Source organism: Paramormyrops kingsleyae, chromosome 11 (assembly GCF_048594095.1).
Source record: "Paramormyrops kingsleyae isolate MSU_618 chromosome 11, PKINGS_0.4, whole genome shotgun sequence".
NCBI classification, from domain to species: Eukaryota; Metazoa; Chordata; class Actinopteri; order Osteoglossiformes; family Mormyridae; genus Paramormyrops; species Paramormyrops kingsleyae.
This window is the reverse complement of record NC_132807.1, coordinates 28619655-28636683: the sequence shown is the minus strand read 5'-3', so window position 1 is coordinate 28636683 and position 17029 is coordinate 28619655. Positions and strand designations below refer to the sequence as shown.

The 17029-nt window shown below is 42.3% G+C and overlaps 1 protein-coding gene across 2 annotated transcripts in view; it reads right to left on the bottom strand.

Moving 5' to 3' along the window:
* cep89 (centrosomal protein 89) overlaps positions 1-17029 on the bottom strand; it is a 78768-nt gene that overhangs the window by 51058 nt on the left and 10681 nt on the right. The window contains exons 7-15 of one of the 2 annotated variants that reach the window (XM_023845592.2): positions 16193-16241; positions 14288-14377; positions 13172-13378; positions 12328-12470; positions 5948-5998; positions 5117-5200; positions 3910-4013; positions 665-780; positions 216-396 (exon numbers count right to left, since the gene is read on the bottom strand). In XM_023845592.2, the coding sequence (XP_023701360.2) occupies positions 216-396; positions 665-780; positions 3910-4013; positions 5117-5200; positions 5948-5998; positions 12328-12470; positions 13172-13378; positions 14288-14377; positions 16193-16241 (1025 nt within the window). The remainder of the gene's footprint in view (positions 1-215; positions 397-664; positions 781-3909; positions 4014-5116; positions 5201-5947; positions 5999-12327; positions 12471-13171; positions 13379-14287; positions 14378-16192; positions 16242-17029) is intronic. The other variant, XM_023845593.2, reaches the window with a different exon arrangement.

The window sequence follows — 17029 nt, the reverse complement described above, 5'->3', positions numbered from 1 at the left end:
TGATCAATTAGATGTAAAACGCTGTCAGTAGACAGAGAAGAATGGCTGTATTCAATCTATAGTAAAGATCCGAATTGTCAAAAAGTAGACATATGTGGTTTCCATTTGACAGATATAGTGAATTATTTGTATACTTATAGGGGTTTCTGAAGTGTAATGCACGGTAAAATACGCATGATCTCTGATTGGCTGAAGCAGACAGAGTGGACACCCACCGATGGAGTTTGCCGACCAGGGCAGCGTGTTCCTCCTGACTCACTGCGCTCTCCAGTGTGGACAGGTTTTGCCGGTGCTGCGTCTGAAGAAGCTGCAGCTCTGAACGTGTCTTCTCCAGCTCCTCCTGCAAGCACTGCTTCTCTGCCTCCAGCAGCATCACCTCCTTGGTCACTTTGGATACTGAGCAAGTGGATGGAACTCAGGCTTTAGAACTATGTACACTCAGCCCTGTCATATCATGGGCTGTTAACTATTTTAAAATGGAATCATGAAGCTGAGGCAGTCCTAACAGCTTAGTGCAAATCATCCACATTCATTCCCAGGAGCCTGCACTTATTACACACTTACAAACTGATTACAGATCAGTACATTCATTTAACTCTGCTGGTCACAGTTGGTTCCCATGAGGGGGTAACCTGATCCCAAACCCACTGTTAATGAGCTGTACCTTCCTGTTGGTGCCGATTGTGGCTCTCCTTGGCTTTGATCTGCTGCACCTCCAGCTGCTGCATCAGCAGTTGGTTCTCCTTCAGAACCAGCTTGGCCTGATCCTGCAGCTGGCGCCTAGGAGACCCACAAACATGTGACACACACAGAAGTCCTTTGGTACACCTTGCTTTGCTCCAGAACTCTAAATAAATTACAGTTACCTTCTCGCTGTTTGGGTGCCTAAAAAAAAGAGCATATAAATCTGGCATGCAGAAAAAGGATGGCGGCTTCAATCTCTAGACCAGCGTTTCCCCAACCTGGGCCTTATGGACCGCCAGACAGTCCACGTTTTCGCTCCTCCCGAGCTCCCTGCCAGACAGTCCACGTTTTCGCTCCTCCCGAGCTCCCTGCCAGACAGCCCACGTTTTCGCTCCTCCCGAGCTCCCTGCCAGACAGCCCACGTTTTCGCTCCTCCCGAGCTCCCTGCCTGACAGTCCACGTTTTCGCTCCTCCCGAGCTCCCTGCCTGACAGTCCACGTTTTCGCTCCTCCCGAGCTCCCTGCCAGACAGTCCACGTTTTCGCTCCTCCCGAACTCCCTGCCAGACAGTCCACGTTTTCGCTCCTCCCGAACTCCCTGCCAGACAGTCCACGTTTTCGCTCCTCCCGAGCTCCCTGCCAGACAGTCCACGTTTTCGCTCCTTTCGAGCTCCCTGCCATACAGTCCACGTTTTCGCTCCTTCCGAGCTCCCTGCCCGACAGTCCACGTTTTCGCTCCTTCCGAGCTCCCTGCCCGACAGTCCACGTTTTCGCTCCTTCCGAGCTCCCTGCCAGACAGTCCACGTTTTCGCTCCCTACCAGGAGGTGGGAGAGAACAAAAAAGTGGACTGATCCCCCCAAGGACCAGATTGGAAAACCCTGCTCTAGACTGTAAAGCACTAAACATCTCTCTATCATGTGACCTCCCTGCATAACACCACATCCAATCAGACAGTCCAGAAGACTTTAAGGCCCAGTGGGCACATCGCAGTGGCCTTTAATCCAGACCGTAGACATCTAATTTTTGAGGCACTTCTAAAATACCACAGTGAATTATGCAACACCTTTTAATATTAATGGCCCCTCCTTAAGTACATGAGATGTGGCCTTCAACATCCTACACTGCAGGCGGAAGCCATTTTCCTTCTGTGAACTTCCTCCTCCCAAATCTTTGCCACTCTGAATTCCTAGTGTGGCTGAAGACCAATTAAATTATTTAGTTAGCTGCACTTAATTTTTAACAACTGTTAATTAATTCAATGTACTAGATGTTTACTAGACATAACGCTTTGCTGTATTATAATTTTGACTTCTCATGCAAAGCTAAAAGCTTTTTCTTCTAACCGGACCACCAATTATTCATTTGTTGTGAATCTTTAGAGAAAGAAATTCCCTAAAGGATTTCTCTTCTGGCATGGAAATTCATGTCATCAAATATGAAATGAAAGACTAATACCCAAATCAGGGGCATCGTCAGGCCTATTTCAAGGGGGGTTTAGCCCACCTAAAATGTTTTTTAGCCCCTCCAAACAAATGTGTATTTATTGGCTTATGTCATGAATAATTTTCCATCAGCCTCCCCAGTGAAGACTCAGCCCCCCCTATCCATTCATCGTTACCTATGCCCCTGACCCAATGAATCCACAACAGAAAAATTAAAGTACATTTCAGCTAAAGGCCATCTAGGTTTTTCTTAAAATGATCATTCTGGTTTTATAAGTATTTTACAACTATTATGCTAAGCAGAAAAATGCAAATCATAGTTTCCCATGAAGCAGAGAAGATGCCCAGCAGTGGTGAAAAACACACAAATCGTAAATGAAAAAACAAAGTGTACAGCCAGCATGTGGCTGAGGACTGGCACTCAGAACTTCAAGCTTGTAGGTTCTCGTCTCATGTGGGGCCCTTAACCTTGTGGGAGATACTTAACCTGCTTTACTCAAATAAAATAATCATTCATCAGGAATTTGGGATAATACAGAGTCCCTTAGGCGTCATGGTAGAAAAAAATATTAGCTAGTAGTAATTTGTGCTCTCACATTACTAACTCAAGTGCACAAATTTGACTTTAATGGAACAAACTACTAACTGAAGAGCATGAAATACTAACTCGAGCGCAAATTACTAACTTGAGCATGCAACTTATGAATCTGATGGAACAAATTACTAGCTCAAGAGCATGAATTACTAACTTGAGAGCAGAAATTACTAAGACATAATATTTTTTTCTACCATGACACCTAAGGAGCTCCGTAGGATGAAAAGTTCCTTCAGGTGAAATATCGTCTAAGACTGATTCGTTCAGAATAAGAAGCTGAAATGAGAAATTACAAATCACCATGCACCAGCTGACTGCATTGTAAGTCACTAAACCTACTGGGAGTGCAATTAGCCATGAAACAGCAGGGCTCACAACACAGCACAAATATAGACAAAACATGCCCCTTTGCAGCTTCATGTTTGGGGCCTGAAAGGAGGCTCTTCAAGAGCTTCAATTAATTGTCATGAATATTTATTTAGTGGAGATCACTGCATTGTACATCTCTTGTAAGATTCAGTCAAGAGGGTGCTGAACTAATAAAATCTTTGCATTTTGCTGTGCTGTTCTCATAGAGAAATATTCACAGCCTACAGAAATTACAGCAGCCAGCAGATGGTTATTTTGGGGGTTTTCCTGGAATCAACTGGCATCAGTCACCTTCAAAGGCATGCCACACTGCCACACACAGACCGTAACAAACACTAAACACCAAAATACAGCACATGTGGTTTTTATTATGAAACAGCTGCCCTTTATTTGGGAACAGCTTGTTTGCCGGATGTGGTATTCCGGCGGTGAAAGACAACAATCGAAGGCAGTGCAGAAACATGACGGCCTACAGGAACGATGGAAGCTGGCACACAGGAGCTCATTGGCACAGCATGTTAGCAGAGGGCGCAAACACGCACATGCATACATTGTGGGGACCGTCCATTCATTTCTATGAGCATAAACCGAATCCCAACAATGACAACCTTAACGTCTACCTGGTTCTAACCTGAACTATAAGTAACCAAACAAAAGGGTTTTTTGATTGATTCACAGTGCTTCCCCTTGTGGGGTCCCAACAATGTAATATGCACAAACCCACACACACACACACACACACACACACACACACACACACACACACACACACACGCACACGCACTCACACGCACACACACTCACACGCACACACACTCACCACTTTTTCTGGCAGGTGCCCCCAGCTTTGCTCAGCTGCTGGTGAAGGCTGTCGTTCTCCTGCACCACCTCCTCCACCCGCTCCCTAAACCTGCGCGTCTCCTCCTGGGCAGAGAGACAGACAGAGTGCAGTGGCGCTGACTAGCACCTCAAGCAGAGCTTGCTTCCATCACAGCCTCGCAGACAGGCCCCAGCCTCACCATGACCCTGTACTAAATCAGTGTTCATACATGCACACAATCACACATGGCAGGCAGCTCACTTAACTGCTGCTGTAAGTGGAGTAACTGTACCTAAAGGGAACAAACCCACGCGGTGAAAACATGGCTTTTCATAGCGGTAAACAGACACAAAACTGATAAGCAAATGGAGCAATACACAAAAATATCAGTTTTTCTTCTAAAATATATACGCTCATAAGGTTTCTTTTGAGATGATGCTAAATTATCATGGCTCCTAAAAAAATCCAGAGAGAGAGATGACCTATAAGATCTTTGCAACATTTATAAAGGAATTTTGAAGGATACTTATCAAAATCCCATGCAGATATGTTTCAGATACAAAAACACTACACAAGACTGACTTTGCTTCTGGTAGAATTTACAGGTACACAATTAAAACCTTGGGTTAGGATGAAGGAAGATAAATTTGAAATTTGACAGGCAGAATGTTTTGGTATTATTGCTACACACCCTTCCACCCCCAAATCTCCCACTGCTATAGATAAGCCTGTGATTCTTCCGCTGCAGAAAATCAGGTTGTTGGTGGTAAACAGCCCTGCCCAGACACATAATAATATTGCTCAATATGACGTACATCTCTGTAAAGCCGCAAATTTGTGAGAACAACAACAAAACCACAAAAGATTCTGAGGGCTACAATCTTCAGGTGCTGGGGATGAGACTGTTCAACAAAGCATTTCAGTTTGGGAGCTAGCTTTAAAAAACAAACTCTGCAAACTCTGCAAATGCTGCAGAACGCCTACCTCTTCCCAACAGATATGAGCTTAAAGACATACAAATAAATTCAAGTCAACTGCATATTGCTGCCTTGAAAGCAGCTGAAATATCTCTTGCACCAGGCTGAAATGCTCACAGAACTGCTATAAAAGCTGAACAAACATGTCCTTCAGCAACTTTAAGTTCCCCCCCAAATCATTACAAATTCCATAAAATATATGAGATTGTAAGATGCTAAATACCACTCACCACATGGCTCTGCAGAATTGAATCCTTTTCGTTCAGCTGGTCTTCGTATGCCAGCAACAGCGGCGATAAGTATTTCATGTCCAGCTGAAAGAGATGTAAACCACTTAGAAGCACAACTTCAGCCTGCAACAAAAATAGCCGGCATCATACTTCATGTACGTAATAAACAAACCAGGCGAACAAGCAATCAAAGCTTAATTAAAGAGTCATGAATCTACATGGATGCGATTTGATTGGCAAAAGGGACGACATGAGTGCACATGATTCTATCAAGATAGAATATTACATTCTATTCTAGCTTGACGTACATGTAGATCATGTAGATGTCGTATACTAGACGATTCTACAATGCATTAACAGCATTCTCTTCTATCACCTAGGGACAGCTATCAACTTTAATTATCTATTAACAGAAACTAAATTGTCACAGTCTGTATTGAGTTGCCAGCATCACCAGGCAAAGCTGACTCCATCATTAAATTACATTAGTGCTTACAAGTCTGTTTTATGGAGATGGCTGAGTCCTTCACAGTGAAAGGGCACTTCTGCCTGGCTAAGCCTATGATGGCCCTGGAGTTAACTTCACCTCCTGACTGGCATCCTGGTGTCTGGCTCTCAGCTATGGAGCAATCAACTGTAATCACCTTTTTCCATTCTGAAGTGCCCAACTACCGAAAGAAAAACGCAACTTGCTCAAGAGCATTTTCCATCTGAAACCAGAACACGTCCGTTTCCAAATTACCCACTGAGGTAGGCGCTTGTGTCCTGCTTAGAAAATTATTAACAAAACAACAGCATTGGCAGCATGCAGGAATAGCCGAAGGGCTTTACCAGCCAAGGAGGGGATGGTCCTTTCTTTGGCAGGGCACTGATCCTTGGGCTCTGGAATATAATAAAATATATACATTAGTGTAACAACACTGTTGCTCCACACTACTGTGGCTGGGGGTTCAAATCCGGCCTCTGTGGCCTTTGTATGGGTATCCGTTCTGTATTTTCAACCCTTCTGTAGTCCAAAGACATGCAGTAAAGTACACTGGTTTCTCCAAACTGCTCATATTGTATGATCGTGTGAGACCCATATGAGGCTCCAGCACCCCGTCCAGGGTGTCCCCATGCATTGTGTCCTGTTCTGCCTGGGATAGGCTCCAAGTCTCCCTATGACCCTTCTCAGGATAAGCAGTTGCAGTTTAGACAGAAGAAGCACGAGTGGATACTGACCCCAGTCTGCTCTAGGGGGACAAAGAGACCCCATCTCATACTGTCTAATGAGTATTTCTCAGCAGAGCTATCTTGAAGGTCATCACAGATCTAACCTCCCACCAGCTTTAAATTCCCAACCTTAACCCCCACATCCTACTGATGTGTTATGTAGCTGATAAAGGAAGCTGGGAAAGAAACAACATTGTGCTTGTGTGCTCAGTATGTGGTCACCAGGTTTAAGACTATAAGATCTCCCGTTCATCGAGTCCAGATGTGGACGATTCCTCCCTATGGAAATCCACATCGCTTTTTACCAGCACCTACAACTATTTGTATAGTCCCAGAGTCCCTATTTATTGACGACAATCCAGAACCGGAAGAGAAGCCACATGAATCCCCCCAGAATTCCCGGCCCGACACTTACGCTTGACCCGCTGCATTAACAGAAACCATTTGGACTTCTCATTTCTGACAGTCAATTGGAAAACCTCAAACTGAGTTGGGGGGGGGGGGCATTCTTTCACACAGTCTGAAGTAAACTACAAAGCTATTACTGTGCCCTGGGCCCACTCCCCGCAGCCTTTTTCCAAAAGACTCCGACACAGCAAGTTTAAATATACAGTTTTGGGAAGAATGTTGAAAATATTTGACCTAAGAAGTGCTTAATTGTGTTCACTTAGTAGGTGAATTGTTTGTTGATTTTCAAATTGTTCAGAATTATGTTAATATATTAATTATATGATTATATTAATAGATTGATAATTAATCATTCCAATTCACTACAAAAAAAAACATTTTCATAGTACAAGTTAGGGTAGGATTTCAGCAGAATGAGCTGTTTAATGGCTCAGTAGGTAGAGCTGCTGTCTCATATCTCCAGAGGTAGAGGTTCAGATCTGGACCCAGCCTGCTGTGTACATTTATCTGTGAATTCCTTTCAAATCAAATCAAATCAAATCAAATAAAAAAAAATAAAAAAAAAACTTTATTTGTCCTCGAGGGGCAATTTGAGGCACGTAGAGCAGTGTTCTATAGACACAGAACCAGACATTAAAGAAATAGAACAAATAAATAAAACTAAAAAATTAGAATAAAGTAATAATAATAATAAAAAGAAATAAGTAATAAAATGGTTCTCAATATATACATAATGTGCAAAATTGCAGTTGCAGGTAACTAAATTAACAGATTAACATAAGGTGCCAAAATGGGGAGGTCAATAGGTAGTGGGGAATGAAATGTGTTATACCTTTATGGGGTTTAGTGCATAGAGGCAGAGGGTAATAGTGGCTTTGAGTTCAAAAGTTGAACAGCCCTTGGAACAAAAGTGGCTGTTCTCCTTTGAGTCCTGCAATCTGGGCAGCGGATTCGGCGCCCAGAAGGAAGCCACTCAAATGCTGGGAACAGCCCATGTGAAGAGTCCTGTAAGATTCTGTGTGCTGTTCTCAGGGTTTACAGCTCACAGAAGGAGGACAGAGTTCTGATTGGTGATCCAATTATTTTAGAGCACACTTTGACTGTCCTCTGCAGGCGGGCTCTGTCATGCATAATGGTGGCATGGAACCAGCAGGTTATTGAGAATGTTATGACGCTCTCAATGAAGGAGTAGTAGAATGTCCTCAAGATGTTCTTGTTGACTCCAAAGTTTCCTCAGGAGATACTGCCGCTGCTGGCATCTCCTTAGAATCTCCTCAGTGTTGGAGGCAAACCTGAGCATACTCTCAAAGATAGTGCCCAGGTATCTGTACTCCTCCACAAGCTCCACAGTCTTCCCATGGATTGTGCTGGTGTCTCCAGGTGCCAGTTCCCTCTACTTGTCGGAAAAGGTCACCAACATCTCTTTTGTCTTCTCCACATTCAGCTCTAGTGAGGCGTGGTCACACCACTCCACAAACTTGTGGAGCACTGTGTTATGGTGGTGACAAGGACCAGAGGGGAGACACAGAAGAACAGTGTCATCCGCATACTTGATCAGATAACAGTCAGGGTGGGAAGACCTGCAGTCATCTGTGTAGAGGATGAAGAGTAGAGGTACGAGGACACAGCCTTGAGGAGAGCCAGTGGAGGAGTAGGAGAGGTCGGAGAAGATGTTGTTAACCAGCACTCTCTGTGTTCTGTTGGTTAAAAAATCTAGGATCCACAGAACTAGCTGGTCATCCAGGTGGAAGCGGGAGGATAGTTTCTCTGCAAGGATATGTGGCTGCATAGTATTGAATGCTGATGAAAAGTCAGCAAACAGAAGTCTAGCTGAGGTGTTCGGACGTTCAAGGTGCCTGTGTATGGTGTCCATGATTAATAGTTTTGCATCATCAACCGCTCTACCTGCCTGGTATGCAAACTGGAGAGGGTCCATCAGAGCATTAGTCACCTTGACGATGTGCTTCTTTATGACCCTCTCCATGGTCTTCATCACAAGTGAGGTCAGAGCCACAGGCCTAAGGTCGTTCAGAGCCCTGACTGAGCTCTTGTTGGGGATGGGGACCACTGTGGAATGCTTCCATAGCTGGGGAACTGTGCAGCTCTCTATTGATCTTTGAAACAGGAGCTTAAACACACCCCCCAGCTGCTCTGCGCAATGACGTAGAACACGGCCACTAATATTGTCTGGGCCCGGTGCTCTGTTCTCCTTGGTCTTCTTGAGGGCTCTCACAACCTCCTCAATGGAGAAGGTGAGATCTGGTCCAGTAGGCAGTACTGTAGATTATATCCACATTCTCTTTTTTCCTCCTGCAGTTCAAACATGCTTCTCTAACTATAAATGTTGAAACTCAATCAAAAATTTCTTATATTTCAAAGAACAAACATATTTGTATATAACTTCATTTAGTTGTTTTTTTTTTATTTTACTTCTTTTTAAGCATGGGATACATGGTTTCAGTTTTAACTCAGGGAGATGAGAATGTCTGTGGCAGTGTTTCCCAACCCGGTCCTCCACGTTTTTGCTCGAGCTGAGAGGGAGCAATAACATGAACCATCTATGGGTCCCCGAGGACTGGATTGAGAAACACTGGTCTATGAACATTAACTACTCATTTTATAACCTTGCCACAACTTTGCAATGGGATTTACGACTAGACTGGAGAGGGTCATGACAAAAAGCAGGTCATCCAGGAATTCAGTAAAACATCTCCAAACGCCACCATTACCATGCTTGACCATTGGCATTATTTTTATAGGTGATTTCTATGCTGCTTGTGAAAACAGCGGGAATGACAACAGTGCATTGCCAGTTAAAGATGGAGCTGGACAGCCAGGCTGCAGGATTGTTTGCCACATTTCAGATGTCTGCTTACAGAACCACAGCCTTCATGTTTTTGTCCATTATTGATGTGCTTGACCTTTGAGGTGATCATTTAAAGATAGCTAAGACCTTGTCACCATAACAGATCATCCACGATATACCATGTGGCATGTTACTTTAATAAATATAAGGATACATCGAATATACAGATTACCAACTTCTGGGCATCAGGATACGCCTCTTATTAATGGTTTAACTGTACTACTAATCTGCTTACCAAATTGTGGGTGGAAGTATACGTCCGTACAGTACCGAAAAGCCAGTGTCCGGACGAATGCTTACACCAGTCATCTAAATCCCTGGTGAGTATTGCACGTGTCTCACCGCGATTATATCACAATATGATATCATGCATACCTCACTTTATGTCAGATATAAATTATTATATTAAATGCAGTAACTCTAGATATAACGTAATATAACGAATGCCTGACAATTTACAGGCCTTGAAAACAACAAAACTGATTTGCTTATTGTCTGCAAAAGACAAAACTAAAATGCCAGTTACCTCCCACTAGTTTCATTCTGAATGCTTGAATCTTTCAGAAAACCCTTACCAGACGTGTTTTAATCATCGTCAGATTGTGAGCTTACAAAACAACTGAATCATATTAACCAATAGCGCTATACATCATTATGGAATTAAACTGACAAATCCTATCCGTATCAAAGACTAAGCAGGCGACTTAACACCCTACTACACCCAAACAGCAGTAAGCAGTGACTGAAATGTGAGCCTTCAGTAATGACCGATTATTTCATTTTGGAAAGCACACAGACTGGCTCAGTGCACTGAAGTAATTACCTCAAATGGTTACACCTGGGTTTGGTGTGAGGCTACATGTGGCAACGGCAATTCCTAAAGGTGCCTGGAAAGGCGTAATGCTATTGCGGAAACCTTGGCCACCTGTTCCCTTAATGGAACAAGTGACTTGCTAGTTAGCAATAATTAACCGGTTTGTGGAGCCTGAGATGATGTAGGGGTACCTTAAACTTCCACCAGCGCCATTCTTTGTCTATCAATCTCTTCTAGGAATGGAGTGGCCGTTTATCTACATCGCCGAGTCGCAAATATTAAGAAGCCATCTGGCCACTAATGTGAAGCAACTGCACTCTCATCTCTACACTGGAAGGAAACTGGAAAATGTATAGTACATATTGAATCGTAATCTGTGGTGGATATTTCAGGTCCAGAAAGTAAAAATCCAGACCAAAATTTTGTTTCATCCAGTTAGTTGAATATAAAAAGAGTCACAGTCATAGAGTACTCAACTGGTTAGCTGAAACAAAACTTTGGTCTGGATTTTCACTTTGGTCTGGACCTGCACTATATACAGCTGACATCCTCAAAACTGGCTATGAATGAAACATATACCACACATTAACAGCTGATTTAATGACTAGATGGTCACATCAATCAAGAACAGCCAAGAGACTGGTTTCTTTAAAGCTTAGTAACACAACAATTATAATGACATCCGAGAGGAGTATCGTCACAGCACTGTAATGCTTCTTGGAAATAGGTGCCAGGAATAACCACATGAGAAGCTAACACACGAGTACTGGCTGTAACTGCCATACTCGCAGCATCAGACCAGAGCTTTTGGGATCAGGGTTATGCAATGCTGCAATTCAAAGTACTGTAACAGTTGTTGTTTGTATTATAAAGCCTAAAATGGAGGAAGAAGCTTATTAATTCAGCTGAGAAATCACACCGGCATACAAAATACTTTTCAGTACAGAACAAAATCCACTGAGCTTCATTCAGCATTTTACACACAGGATACTGTACAGATACTGCATGATTATTCAATTATTATTATTCAGATGAAACCATAATATAGTACATTTTTTTATATGAAAATGTGAAAATTTAGAATGCATTTTTCTGTAGAGTTGTTCACACGTAACTACAGCTGCCCTGCTTCGGAACTTAATTCTCATTTCAAATTAAATAACATGAGGCATTTTTTCCACCACTTTTCAAGATGAAGATCAAAGCTGAATATCATATGTGCTCTGTACATCATCCACCATAAAAATCAACTGCTAGCAAGAGAGCCTCTGCTCCACTTCCCTTGTCCCAGAGGGTGAAAATATCTAAAGCAGCTACGTTTCTAAATCTCTGTCGTTTAAGTGAATCTCAGTCATTCACTTAAATCCTATATCTTCCTTCCAAATCTTCAATTCCTTAGCCAACCGACATCCTTGGGACACAGAGCCCAACGCGTCTCTCTCCTCAGTGTCGTCAACATGTGCATGGTGCCGATGTCTCAGAAGGGGACACATCCACAAGGGCACACATCCACAAGGGCACACATCCACAAGGGCACACATCCACAAGGGCACACATCCACAAGGGCACACATCCATAAGGGGACACCCCCTTTCAGCCTCTGGGCTTGACTGCTGATACTGCTCAAGAGCTGCTCTCAGCTTCTGTACATTTTTAAAGAACAACACTTTGCTCTCATGCTGCGGCATGTTCTGCTGTGGTTAAGTGTGGTGCCAGAATTGAGGCTCCTGTACTCATTTCTACAGAATACCATGGACCACCACTGAAGAGCAGCAATACTATAGGTTTCTGAGTAGACCGTAATTAGCACCTGATTCACACCTGCAGCTTGTGAGGTGAGTGTGATCCAAACACTTATTTTATTAAAGCAATTCAGAGCTGAGCCAGAGCTCCCCAGCGCCAGACATTTACCTCTTCCTTGGACAGTGGCTGGAACTTGGCCTGGTACCTGCTGAGTTCTGCATTGAGGCGGTGGACAGTCATTTTCAGACCATCGTTTTCATCCACCAGCTCCTGGTTCTGCTCTCTGAGGGTACGCAGTTGCACCTGCTCACCTGCGAGAAGTGCTGCATTTAGAGGGGGAGCTGCACCCCATCAAAACACGTCAATCACATCCTCCACACATCTGCAGACACAGGGTTGATCACGCAGCTATTCAAAGAGAGGAAACAAAAATCTAAATATACAGTACTGTGCAAAAGTGGTAGGCAAGGAAAATGATGTTTAAGAGATCTTCATGTTGATGCAAAACCAAAATCAAAGTGTGTGAGCTCAATCACTTCAAAAGCTCTTCTAAAGTCACCTCAGTATTTGCAATTAACAATTAATACACCCACATATTTTTTTGACTAGACCACTAGCACACCTTGTATGGCTAGTCAATAGCTCATTGACTTTTTATACTAATTAAATGAGTTGATGGTGAAATTTAACAAATGCATGGAATGGCTGAGGTGCTCTTGAGGGGAGGTTTGGGACCCAAAGCCGTGGTCATCTAGCCGTCCAAGAAGAGAAGAAATTTACAGGTTAGTGTTTATTGGGTTACCCTTAATTTCTATACGTTCTAATGTTAAATTATATATATATTTATTTTGCACAGTACTGTATGGTTGCATGAGGTACTTGAAATTTCAGCTAAGGTATATATTCAGTTCAGGGGTTGGGAGGCACCAGGCCTTGAAGCAGGACTGGGATAAAATCCATTCGCGTACATATTCCCAGGCCTTGTAAAGCCGTCTCGGAGCTACTCTCCCACCTGCAGTGGAGCCTTGGTCTCTTACGGCTAGTAGCCAGGCTTGGTTCTGCTCTAGCTGTTTTTCCAGGTTCCGCTGGCGCCTATGAGCCTGCTGCAGCAGCTGGCCCTGCTCTTCGCACCTCTGTGCCAGCCCCTGATTCTGCTCCCGCAGGGCCCTGACCAGCTGCATCTGCGCCTCCAGCAACTCCTTGTGGGCCTCATCAGCCTCTGGTGTGGCCCAAACACAGCACAGCACAGCACAGCTCGGCACAGCACAGCACAGCAAGGCCAAGCACACAACACAATCAAACATGCAAAACCAAACAGATAAATATTGACTTACAGAGAACACATAACACACCATTGTATTAGCATTTAAAATATAAAATGTATTCATTTATTTTGCCAAAAGCATCAGGTTTAACTCTGCCTAACTCATCTCACGGCACAGATAGGGCTTTAGAGCTAATGAACGGCCATTAGCTAAATCTCCATCCAGGGACGTTTGCAAGCAATTTCCTTTCAAAATGTCAGTGCTCATCTCTCTTTAATGAGCTCAATGCAGAAACATGCTGTTCACAGATCAACTTGCGGTGGGTTTTCAGTCTAATTGAACAAGGAGTCCATAACTCTGCAGTAACACAGCACCACTGAAACGTTCCAAATTGCAATACCATTAAGAAAAATATCAGAAATTAAGGGAAGAAACCACAGCGAAAAATGAACGGGAAGTGGAATGAGCAGAAGGTATTCAGGGCCGATTTTACGGACATCTAGCAGCCTCTGTTCACTTAAATGGTGGGACTGTCAAAGCAGCAATGATAACACTGTGTTTAACATCACAGGAAACATGCCCATGTCAACTAAGATCAACTGCCATGCCCACAGACCTGTAAATCACAGCCGTCTGCTGAACTCCAGGGCTGGTTTACTGCAAATCCCATTGTTGATTTAATTAGCCTGCGCTAGTAAAATTACAAAATGTCAGAGGTTCATAAAATTAGCTTTGACTAAACACCCAACAAGAAATGAAGAGACTGGGTATGGCTTATTCAATCGTATCTATGGTGAGCAGAGGCATCAGACATCAGCGGCCTGTTGCTGACATAAGCACGTGTCACAAACTTGTCCTCTTACCCGGCTGGCTGTCCCTTGCAGCCATCCTCTGTGATGGTCCTGTCCTCAGGGGGGGTCCTGAGTTCCCTCTGGGAGACTCTGAACTCAGGTCTGAGGGATGATGGGTAGGACACCATGTATATAGTCAGTCAAAGCTTGCATAAACACCAAATGGATAAATGATTTCAGGAAAAGCTGTAATTTCATTCATACCCCATACTCATCAGGTCCTATGTGATAAACAAGTTTGTGTTTGGTTTGTCGTCTTTTTTAAAGGTCTTAAAATCAGCATATAATCAAGCTGATATATCCTGATACACATTAGCAATAAGCAAATAAATATAAACCAATGATTCTTGAGATTATGGACGAAACAGGATTTGATTAAAATATATATATATATATATATATATTATTTTCAAAACCTATGTATACATCATTTTTTTTTAAGTAAATAAGGTTTTGGCCATCTAACCATTCTTTGGAACAAACCTCCCAGTTATAACTTTGTTTTATGAATTACATGTTTGCTGGAGCACTACATTTTTGTCAACACCATCAGACACATAGAAACGTCTATAAAATTATTTTGAATTAATGTATCACTGATATTTTGAATCTTACGAGTTTTGTGGTTCTCATTCTTACGCACATGTTTTCAAATGAATCATAGTGCACTCTAAATGTGACATTAGTCATCTGATAATACCGTATTAATTCCATACAGTGATCTCAAAGCCTGTGGAAACAAGGAAGTGCTAAAGAGTTCCTCAGAGTTTTAGTCACCGACAATTATTCTTGATTTTTTTTTTTAAATTAAAAAAAATGTCTGATGATGTTGACAAAAACAGCACTCAAGTTCAATCGACTAGAAAGTACATTAAAATCATTCATTAATCGTAACTTATAATGCTTTTTTTTTTTTACTAAACTACTTACAAATAGTAATTATGATGTTTATTTTTACATACTTTTTGAGCTGTTGTAATAGACCTTCAGGACAAAAGTTTTTTCACACACTGGTCACATATTGTATCATTTTGAATACAAAATATTGATAACACTTCCTATGAATACCATGTCTATAAAAATCTATTAACACATTCATAACACATTATAATGCATTAATAAAGCATCATAAAACACAACTATAAATATGTATAAAAAGGCATAACATTCTATCCATGTGTAATATGCATTATGAATGCTTTATTAAGCTCTTATCTATAATGCAGTATAAATGCAGTACAAAGTATCCTTAATTCTTATACCAACCATTATAATGCATTATGAAGGTATCTATTGTGCATTATAGATGAGAGCTTTATTGGAGCCAATGAAGTATTATAATCAACATTATAATTCCTTATGACTGTCAGTAGAAGTTGCAGCAATCCTTTATTAATTCTTATGCCAACCATTATAATGCATTATGATGGTGTTTATAATGAATTATAGATGACAGTAAAGTATTACCAAAATATTTAATCAATCACTGGAACATTTCTACTGTGAAAACAATGTACAGGAAAAGCTTACACATAAATTGTAACAGTGTGTCCTCATTCCCATACTTTTAGCGGTTATCTTTACATTTAGTCCCGATTAAGATCCAAAATAATTGCTGTAAGGTGTTCATAACAAGATCGTTCAAAAGAAAGCAGCAAGTAAGAATTGTTGCAAATCCCTCTTATCTCTGCCTTTTAAATTTCACTTTAGAAAAACACATGGAATCCAGTCAGAGACATTAGATCGTATTATGAATAATCATCATTTATAATCAGTAATCTTGTTTTATACCTTTTGAAAAGCCTCCCCAGAAGAGAGCATTGCTGAGATATTGTGAATCTGAGCCAATAATGAAATTAGATGGACTAACATGAGACAGAGCTAAGATGAACTCCGCTTCTGTGAGAAGCCTGTTACCTGGAGACTGCCGTGTCTTCTCAATCACAGGCTCCACTGGAGATGAAGCCTGGGGAGGAAGCAGAGAAGTCCCTGTTCTATTAAAACACACGACTCCATTATAAGTGTACTATACCAAGTAAACAGTGAAAACACCAGACCTTGCTTTAATTATTTAAATCTCTGACAAGCTGTCTGACCAGCTTTCACGACCAGACTCACCATTTCTTTTAAGAAGAGCACAATTCCACTACTTCACACAAGGCATTGGTAATTAATTATGTATGAGCTGGTATTAAATCGAATTATTCATGTCCATACCATGCACCTTTTGGCAATAAATGCGCAAAGAACACAGGCTGCGCAATGGAATTTTGGGTAGTCGGTGGTTAAACTTCCATGATGTAGAGCAGCAGAGAGAATACTATGCCTCCAGAGAGGGCAGGAAGACTTTGTAGGAGACAGTTTGGACTGGGAGCAGTAAGGGCAGTGTAAGGAAAAGCCAGAGAGAGGAACTCGATCTAGTGCCACAGTCAAGTCGACATGCTAAACTGCTCCTGCCACCCAAAAGTGGGCCTAACGAGCCGAGAATAATGACACGTTTCCTTCAACAGAACCAATCCTAGCAAAGTCAAGCACTGGAAGCATGCTCAACTGCCACTGGGGAGGGACAGCTCAGTTTTCGATGCGGGTGACAAACTGAACAGGTCCCACTGACAGCTGTTAAGAGACCCAGCGGTTCTACTTGGTCCAATGGCATGATGGCTGTGCATGGTAGCATGTGGTTGCATGTAAACTCATACTGGCCAAATGTCAGAGGGAAAAAAAAGGTCTGCACCCATTATGATAAATTACAAA